Here is a 9,830-nt window from a genome sequence, read left to right as displayed (position 1 = left end):
AAAGGCAAACTGCGCTAGGCCTAATTAGGCACGTCTTAAATAAATTTAAATTAGCTCGCCTTAATTAGGGATATAGGCTTATCTAGGCTTAATTAGGTTTGGCTATACTTACTTTGAATTAACTAGCCTCATCTAATTTGACTAGGCTCAGCAGCTCCGCTGTTAAAAGCAAAGCAAGAGGGGCGGGCGATGCGCTGCGGTGACACTGCGCACGCACCCGCCATGATAGCTTAGCACGTAAGGTATCACGCTGCTAAGCTCGAGGGCGCGGGTTCGCTTCCTCGCCACGGCGGCCGGATTTCGGTGGCGGCAAAATGCAAAGAACACCAGTGTGTCTAGATTTAGTGCAGGCTAAAGAACCGCAGATGGTTAAAAATATTCCGCAGTCCCCCACTACGGCGTGCCTCATAATCATATCGTGGTTTTGGCATGTAAAACCCAGAAAAAAGCTGCGCACGCCTATCAGCGCGTTGATGCAAGGCCATGAAAAACAAGGCGCAGATTCCTAAGTTTTATTGAATATTCACAAGTGTCCTTTAGTTTATTATGGCTATAATTCAATAAATACTCGTACAAGACAACGATGCTACATGAAAGAAATCTGGAAGTGCAAACCGGTTTAAGTCAGACTGGAATAAATTAAATTAGAAACCATACCTAAAGAACCCTGCTGCTCCTGCTAATTTTCTATTTTTCTAAAGCTGCAAGCTCAGAAGTGATCACGCTAATTTTATTAGGTATACAGTCACCTCTAAGCTGAGGTTGAGCCTAAGTAACCTATCACTTTAACTAAAAATAACGAGGTATTCCAATTTCTAGATCGTGTTTCAGCGCATGATCTTCCTTTCTCCCTTTCTCCATGCTTACAGATATGGATTGCATCCCTGATTGGGCTCACGGTTGCTGGTAGCCTTGGAGGCTACGGTGGGCCCAGCGGTGGTGATGCTGCTGGTGACTCTGGTGGAGGGGGCTCGGGATGGCAGCCAGAGGCCGGCGGCGGTGGCAAGGGAGGCTCGTCCGGTGGCGGGTGGCAACCCCAGGGGGGTGATGCTGGAGCGGGCGGCAGTGGCTGGCAAGCTTCTGGCGGAGGTGGCAGCTCCGGTGGTGCCGGAGGCGGTGGATGGCAGCCACAGGGTGGCGGAGGTGGCGGCTGGCAGCCACAAGGTGGTGCCGGAGCTGGTGGCTGGCAGGGTGGTGGCCTTGGGGCCGCCGGAGGCAGTGGTAAGACGCCGCTTGCAATTTACGTGCACGTGAAGACATTACTATTAATTTTCATACATGCCCCACAACCCGTACAATAATCTAGTTAGAATTGTATGGAATAACAATGACATGTGTAGACTGGATCAAGTATGCCAACACCGCAGGCCTACCGTTTGTGTACTATCTCATTCTCTTCTTTCTGTTGTTTCTTTGCACAAATTTGAGTATGTTCAAGTAACAAGCACTATCTCAACTTTTTTAACAGAAGTAATATGACTTTTGACACAGACGACTTGACAAACTTCACTGGATAGCGGCCATACACAATGACCACGTGTTGCTGGTTAATCGGGGTAGTAGGAGCTCCATGGCAGAGTGGCACGATAAAACTTCTGTCAATAAGTGCTTTCGCGTTTTTTTGCAACAGTGCATTCATCGGAATATCAATGGGCATGCTGTTCTGTTCCATTTTTGCCACAATGTAATTTTTAGCTACACATCGTCCAACTCTCAATAATGTTGCCCAAGAGCGGGAAAGTATGCAGTCAAAAAAAAAAACCTTTCCACTTAGGTGGCCATGGCAGCAGCGGTGGCGACGGAGTCAAGCATATTTATATAATCCGCACCGTCACAACAACCGGTGCTGCTGGACACGGAACCGGTGGAAAGTCCGGCAGCGGAGGCGGCCATGGAGGATGGCAAGCCGGCGGCGGATCTGGCGGTACTGGCGGCTCTGGCTGGCAAGCCGGCGGTGGCTCAGGTGGCTCTGGTTGGCAAGCCGGTGGAGGTTCTGGCAGCTCTGGCTGGCAAGCCGGTGGCGGATCTGGTGGCGCTGGATGGAAAGCAGGCGGTGGATCTGGCGGCTCTGGATGGCAAGCCGGCGGTGGCTCTGGTGGCTCTGGATGGCAAGCCGGTGGCGGTGCAGGAGGCTCGGGCTGGCAGTCCGGAGGTGGCTCAAGCGGTTGGTCCAGCGGCGGTGGCGGTGCCGGATCTGGCGGATGGCCCAGTGGTGGAGGCAACCATGGCGGCTCGGGTGGATGGTCCAGTGGTGCAAGTGGTGGATGGCAAGCCGGCGGTGGAGGCGGTCATGGTGGCAAGGCCGTGGTGGAGCAGCGGGCGGTGTAACGAAGCACGTGTACATTATTAAGACTCTGAGCAGTGCATCTGGCGGCAGTGCTCATGGTGGGGGCCATGGTGGTGGCCATGGCAGCGACACGGTGGTGCCAGTGGTCATGGCGGCGGTGCGTCTGGTGGCCACGGAGGAGGACATGGCGGCCACGGAGGAAGCACAGGCGCTCACGGAAGTGGTCATGGCAGCGGTGGCCATCGCGGTGCTGCTGGCGGTGGCGCTCCCGAAAGCATAATTGTCATCCGCACCGACGGCGCCTCCGCCAACGGAGGACATGGCAGCCATGGTAGCGGCCACGGAGCAGTGAGCAGCTTCGGTGGTGCAGCTGCGGTCACCACGGTGCAGTTGCCAGCGCTGCTGCTGGTGCGGTGTGGCGAGCAACACTAGGCGGAGGAGGTGCAGGCTGGCCCGCTGCTGTCAGCGATAATAGTGGTGCTGGCTGGCAGGCGGTGGTTCCTCTGGTGGATGGCAGCAAGGCGGTGGCAGTGGGGGCGGTGGCAACGCTGGATGGCAGGCTCCTGGTGCTGACCTTGGTGGAGGCTGGCAATCTGGAGGTGGAACGGCTGCAGGCGGAGGTGGCGGGGGCTGGTGGTAGACACCAGTACGTGAACTCTGCTTTGAATGCAAGACCGCACTGTAAGAGACTATTAGAATACCCATTTTTTTAGTGGTAGAGAGAAGACACGGCAAAGCATAAAAAGTGTGCCTTGCACTCGTACTACTTCGTAAGAGGAGGGCAATTAGCCACTCAAGCACCCTGAACACATCTGTGTTCGCGCATACGTTATGCACCTACGTTATGCCTGTTACTCTGTTACCAGTTTTAGGTCCAAGAAATTCTGTTATCACAATGCTCTGAAGCTTCGGTGCACCAAAAACTTGTTATATATTGGCTGCCTGATTTTTTGTCTGATAGCACCATTCATCTAAATAATAAAATAGTACGCTGATACAGAAACGAAGCAAAAAGTCCTACAGTGCAATTTATTCGAAGCTTCGCTTAGTCGATTACTCAGGACCTTGACTACAAGGAAGCATTAGCTGCTTGTTAACGCAACCTAAAAAAAAAAAATTCGCTGATTGACGACACTGAAAGCCCGTACTGCATCTGCAAGCGAAGCTCACTTGAAAAAAGTGTTCTGTTGTGTTCCACGAGATAACCTAGAGCGAACAAGAACAAGACATAGCCAGACCGAAGGCATAGGATGGAATTCGTTGATTATGTGATGGAGCAACTCGCTTTAGTTTAGCAGCTGAAATGCTTACTGTACGCCGAATTAGTACCCCTCGCGAATACCAGCATATCGCCCTCCGGATAACGATGCGGCTGCGCTGTTCAGGGCTATATGTCGGCAGAGACGTGGATGTATGTGTGTGCAGGGAAAGTTCGATAATGCACGCGCTTTCTTCCGTAGCTTGACCTTGTCAGAGCAGGGCCAACGCTTTGCGGTGATGCGTGATGCTTTATTATATGCTAGTTTTATCATCTAGCGCTCACGGCTGTCTAAACCGGTTGAAAACGTGGCTGGACCGCCGCTCTGACCACTGGCGAAGCGCAAAAAGCACTAAAAGGCATTGGCATCAAACACGGCATTGTTTCAAACACCGGCGCATAACGCTTTACGGAGCCGCTTCTCGTGTTTAGTCTTGTGAGTGGATTGAATATAATAATTGTTGGGGTTTTACGTCCCAAAACCACGACATAATTATGAGGAACGCCGTAGTGAAGGGCTCCGGAAATTTTGACCATCTGGTGTGCTTTAACAGATTCGATCCACAACCTTCGTCACAGTAACAGAGAGCTGAGCTAGCTGGTACGTATTCTTGCTAAAAGACGGGGCGTGCAAACATGGATTGACTTCTCTCTTGTGTCGGTGTTTGCACGCCCAGTATTTTTAACTTCGGGTCAGCAGTCGAGCACCATAACCACTAGGCCACCACGGCGGCTAAGCGGATGAAACCAACTGAAATTAGTAAAGTGAAGAAGATGAAATACAAAAATAACGTCATATCAGAGAGCTTGGTAAAAAGAAAACTTTTCACAAATATGCACAAGCAATGCTACCTTTGAAAGAACAACGGATATCAACCATGACGCCAAACTCCACTGCACACGAATTAGTCTCGCCGTTAGGTCGCGGGTTCGATCCCGGCCGCGTTGGTCGCATTTGGGTTGAAGCGAAATGGCAGAGGCCCGTATACTGTGCGATGTCAGTGCACGTTAAAGAACACCAGTTGGTCGAAATTTTGGGAGCCCTACACTACGGCGTCTCTCATAATCATACTGTGGTTTAGGGATGTTACGTCCCGCATACTATTATTCTTATTAGAGTATCCTCTAGCACGGGCACGAGTGGCTCCGCTAATGAAGCCAACCAGGATTTGATAAAAGAAAAGTAAACCAGAGAGAAAGGACAAAAAGAAATTCTGTGAAATTTAAGGGGAAAAAGTACTTTGTGTTTTTAGATGTCCTGCAAATTATTGCTTAGCGTTAGCCTACACTTTGAGAGAAAAAAAGGGTGCGTGTGACTCCTTTCGGAGAGCCCTGACTTGCCACGTATATGACTGTCTTGAAAGGGGCATGTTAACTCTCTTGTGGGTCACACGACTCTCCGAAGAGAGTACAATGGTCTCCAAAGAGAGTTGGCGTGCCTCTTTCAAGAGAGTCATATACGTGGCAAGTCAGGACTACCCGAAAGGAGTCAAAGGACTCTTTTTTTCTTAGAGTGCACCGTGCACTTTAAATTTAAAAGGACGCAGACTGAGAACATTCTAGAGAACTTCTTTTCATTTGCACATAGCACAAAGTAAAGAATAGCGTTGCGCAAAGTTCGGAACATTGAATATCCTCTTTACTACAGGTTTGGGCATTGTAAAGACGCAGTCATCGTGCTCACATCACTCAATGACGGTCGTTCCAGCAAGGTATTCCACCAATATATGCCTCGAAAAGAGCGGAAAATTCACACATAAGTACTTCTCGGACGAAGCATTCGGTTCCCCACTGAAAATAACGTCACACGCGCGAATATGCAGAAATAGCTAGTGGCAGTGCGACAAAACGTTGGCATCCATGCGCGCTACGTAGCGCGTGCAAAAATCGCTGTATATGCTGCGCGTAGCTCGCAAAGAAGTGACGCAAAACAATATCACAGGCGCAGGCGGATAGAAGAACACGCTAAGTGTAAGAGAAGGCAGGAAAAAATTGCATGAAGGCACTCGTTGAAGAAACGGGAGGGTAGGATTGGAAGATAGCACATGTCTTCGAACTGTTGTTTTAAGGCTTTCCATTGGCTCTGTAGATTTTGTCTACTACTATACTCTTGATAGGTTACTTTGGTAGAGCACTCTTTAGGCTTCCGGTGTAAGGCTTGTCTAGTGTAATCATTCTTTCGGGCGGGGCTGGTAAGATAACTGGCAAGTCCACTCGGAGTAACATCTTCACGGGACCATTTCGTCATCAGCTCAACAGTATGCTTAAGAATGAATGTAACCATTGCTTGTCTTTAGAAGTCTTTTATGGTGATTTTTGTATTTCCTCTTGTATTTCCCGCCAATTCTTTGGCCGCCTAAGCAGCTTTTTTTTTCTGTCACCAGAAGATTGTACTTAAGATTGCTAAACGAACTATAGATGGCTTGCACTGACGTAACTGAAACTACCATGCAGGAGCACCACACGGTGGTGGGACGCGAAGTTTGTGATGTCACGTTAATGTTATGAATACCTTGCGTGCACGTTCTTTCGTTATTCACGCACAGAGCCCAGTAATGTTCTGGGCGCGTCGTTACCAGATTCATGTAGGTTAACCGCAACGTGATAATGCTGATTTTTGCGTCACCAAAGCCGCCATTTTGGAGTACCAGTAAACTAACAAGCTGCGTCGACGACGTCACGTGCGAGCTATCTGTACGACGTATTACTTAGGTGCACACACACACTTTTTTTCCAACTAATACCTCTTTTACACGATTTGGCTCCTAGTCAACAAAATTTCTCGCTCGACAATCAAATTTATTCAGAGGGGCTAAATCAGCGCTTTGTCAGGCCTTGCATAAAAGAAAAAAAAGAACAAGTACTTTCCTACGTGTCTTCTGGTTTAGCACTCTGTGCTTTCACGTCGGCAGCTGCAACAAGCGATTAGAGAACTCCACGTGTCTGTACGTTCGTCCAAGTCGCGCCAGGGACGTAGCTGCGTTTCCCAAGCAGCGCAACTCCTTAGGATAAACACGATAAGGTTGTCCAGCTTTTCCCTCAGTCTCGTAAAGGTTCGCATGCGCTGCAGATATTTGGAACGCGTCATACTTATATAGCGACTCGCTCTTGTTGTGTTTTTACTTTATATCGTCAAATCAATTAAACAATTTGCTGCCATGGTCTGTTCAGTCATTTCCCTATGCTGCCAAAAGCGACGGCTGCAGTCACCAGCGGTACGTCGTCGGCATTCACGCGTCGTTGTTAGGCCAGCTCCTTCGCCCTCAACATACGACGAAATAAGAGAAAAGCAAACAATGAAAACGGTACCTATTTTCTAATATAAATACCCCTTTCATGCATCAAATGATACGCTTGAGAGGCATTTAAAACTTTTCTTTATTAGGAGGACTATAATTAATCCAATTGTATCGGTCATCCTGCGGTATAAATACGCTGAGTAAAGGATTACGTGTGACACATGATTGGCCATGATTTGCTTTTTTTTTTTCGGGTTTAAACATCTTTCATATGATACACCATCTGAAAGATGGTTCTATTTGGGCTTAGAAACAAACGTAAGTACGGATACAATGGAAATAAACAAGTAGCACTTTGGCGGTCCGTTTAGCAAATGCGTTGAATGCAGTCACCCGGGGAAAGCTAGGAAAATATGCGTATGCTGCAAAAAAAAAAAAAAAAAAACGCTGTTATGAGGCCAAGTGAGTTTCAAGTATTTTTGGACACCTAGACAATTGCAGTTAATATTTGTTCTGTTTTTTTTTTAACCTTTAGATGACCAGCCGTGGCCGACAATCCAGATGGACCATGTATCTCAGCCGAGTGTTCGACTGTGCCATCAGCAACGATACCTCATACATACATTCAACTTTTCGGTTACCTCATCTGTACCAGTACAGCTCCCAGAAACATCTTCTCGTGAATCATGTGTGCCTGTTCTTCTATCAGATGTTGATTGGTGTTTTCATAATAAAAAATATCAGTGTGAAATACAAGCAGGCTTCATATTTCACTCGCATGCGTGCTTCAGTTCGATTTCTACCTTGCTCTCTTCTGCTTTCTATCACCCTGTTCACCCCCCCCCCCACCCCCAGCTTGGAATAGCCAAGTGGACTATTTGGCGGTCAACAAACATCCCTGCTCGAGGGTAAAAACAGCACGCTGAAAAAACGTACGAACGATGGTCTGTATATTTTCGATGCCGCGGTTTGGCGTTCAAATATTCTTTACTGACCTGAACAAACTGCTATAAAGAGAGACATAAATGTAATGTGGAAAGGCAGGGAGGAAGATATCTGGTTTGCTACTCTGCACTGCGGGGGGGTAAGAGGAAACAGAAAATCAAGAAAGACTCAGACAGAGAGAGAGACAAGGTGGGAGATAGGTAGAACACACACGCCATATATACGGGAGTGGCATATTCGTTCAAGAAGGTGGGTCAAGGAACGGTATCTCGATAGATTCAAGCTACCATAAATAAGTACTTGCCGCCGTAGACCTGGATATCTTGTCATCAACACAGCCACCCCAGCTCTAAAGCTGCCCATAAGGCCTAAGTTTGACTTTATAGCTGGTTCTTTATTATGCATCTGATTCGCGTTTGGTGAGAAACAATTGATAGACGCTTCTCAGTTAAAATGAAGGGACTCATGCCATTTTTTGGGGAAAAGGTACATTGTACACTATTACTTTTTCACTGGTAAAACAAATTTATTTCTCGTGTAAGCAATATCCTTAGGAGTTGGATGCATGCGGCTTCCAGACATTTTCTACCTCTCCAGCAAGTCATAATCATCGATCGCGTGGGGCTAGATTCGAGACTAGAAGTCACAAGTACAGCTACTTAACAACGAATTTAGCATAGCGCTTAGAGATGCATGTGGCATTCAAAGCGCATCCACTTTCCAGTTGTTGTTTTTTTTTTTTTTTTGGGACTCTCCTGTGAACAGATAGAGGCTGCAAAATATGTCACTCGCAAAATTAGAGGCTTGTAGGCGAAAATGCATTTGGTTGTAAAAGGTCGACAGAGTAAACAAACAAGAAATAAAAATCAGCTGACACCAGCGATTCCACGAAGATGAACTCGTTTACAGTGATAGCTGGCTTCCTTATTCTTTATACCATGACGCTTAACCACTACGGGATATGGACGAAGCAGCCAGCTGTTAAACCAGCTCTGACAGCTGACACCACCACCAAAAGCGTCATCGTCCACTCTGCAGTATTGAATGTTGTGGTCAACAGATTGCCCGCAGAGGCACACTCGCAGAGAGACCACTCATGCTCTGAACGTTGCACACATTTAGACCCGCGAATACTGCACAATAACCCAACGGATAGCACATCTGGCTTGCACGTGCAGGATAGGCCGCAAGAAGATAGTTTTCGAATTGCAGTGGCGGTGGTGTGTCATTTTGTTATCACATGACATCAACTAGTGTAGATTTCATGCATTAGCACTAAGTTAGCTATCCACGGAACGGTTTGCCGACATATATATATATGTAAGGAGTAAAAAAAAGAGTTGTAATATATAGCATTGATCCTGTACGACGAAACCTTGCTGCCGCGGTGGCGTAGTGTTATGGTGTTCGGCTGCCTACCCTAAAGACGGGGGTTGTGGTCCCGGCCGCGACACTCTGATTTCGATAAAGGCGAAAGCTAGAGGCCCATGTACCGTATATACGATGTTAGTGCACGTCGGTGCACCCTAGGTGGTAAATGTTATCCGTAGCCCTCGACTACGGCATGCCTCAATCATATCGTTGTTCTCCCACGCAAAAAACTCTGCAAAACCATGCACGAATATGAGTGCATATTGTGCATTGGGTGCTAGCTCATACGGCTAGCCTCATTATTATCAAGTCTATGTCATTTTTTTTTTTGAAGTTGACTCTTGGATCCCACAAACAGAGACACAGAATTTTTCCTAATACTGAGATACAAAGCCAGTTTTCTGACGCTTTTGCGCAGTGCGAGTAATTTCTTCTATCGCTTCGTGCAAAATTTGGTGCCTGAAGCAGAACGTACAGAAGTCGAGACAAGCACTAGTGTTTGTCATAATTGCTTTTATGCTGTTAGGTTTGTCTCGATTTCCTGCGCTGAGTGCTGGAAAACATATTGCGCCAGCAAGGCAGAAACTCGTCTCTTGCAAAATACATGCAGCTTGCGGTGGTCGGCGAAGTTTTCTTTTTTTTTCCTTCTTTGTTCGCTGACGATGTGCAATTATAGCTGTCATGGTCTAGCTATATAGTACTTCTTCTGAGCTTAACGAATAAAAAGTAC

The 9,830-nt window shown here is 47.4% G+C and overlaps 1 protein-coding gene across 1 annotated transcript; it reads left to right on the top strand.

Moving 5' to 3' along the window:
* Positions 1-869: 869 nt before the first annotated feature.
* Positions 870-2,328, top strand: LOC119377204 (uncharacterized; the record flags this gene model as incomplete). Its single annotated transcript, XM_037646781.2, has 2 exons — positions 870-1,221; positions 1,775-2,328. Coding segments are annotated over 2 exons (906 nt in total), but the record flags the coding sequence as incomplete, so codon positions are not given.
* Positions 2,329-9,830: the final 7,502 nt, after the last annotated feature.

This window comes from Rhipicephalus sanguineus, unplaced genomic scaffold (genome assembly GCF_013339695.2).
Source record: "Rhipicephalus sanguineus isolate Rsan-2018 unplaced genomic scaffold, BIME_Rsan_1.4 Seq400, whole genome shotgun sequence".
Classification (NCBI taxonomy): Eukaryota; Metazoa; Arthropoda; class Arachnida; order Ixodida; family Ixodidae; genus Rhipicephalus; species Rhipicephalus sanguineus.
This window is presented reverse-complemented; position numbering and strand designations above follow the sequence as displayed.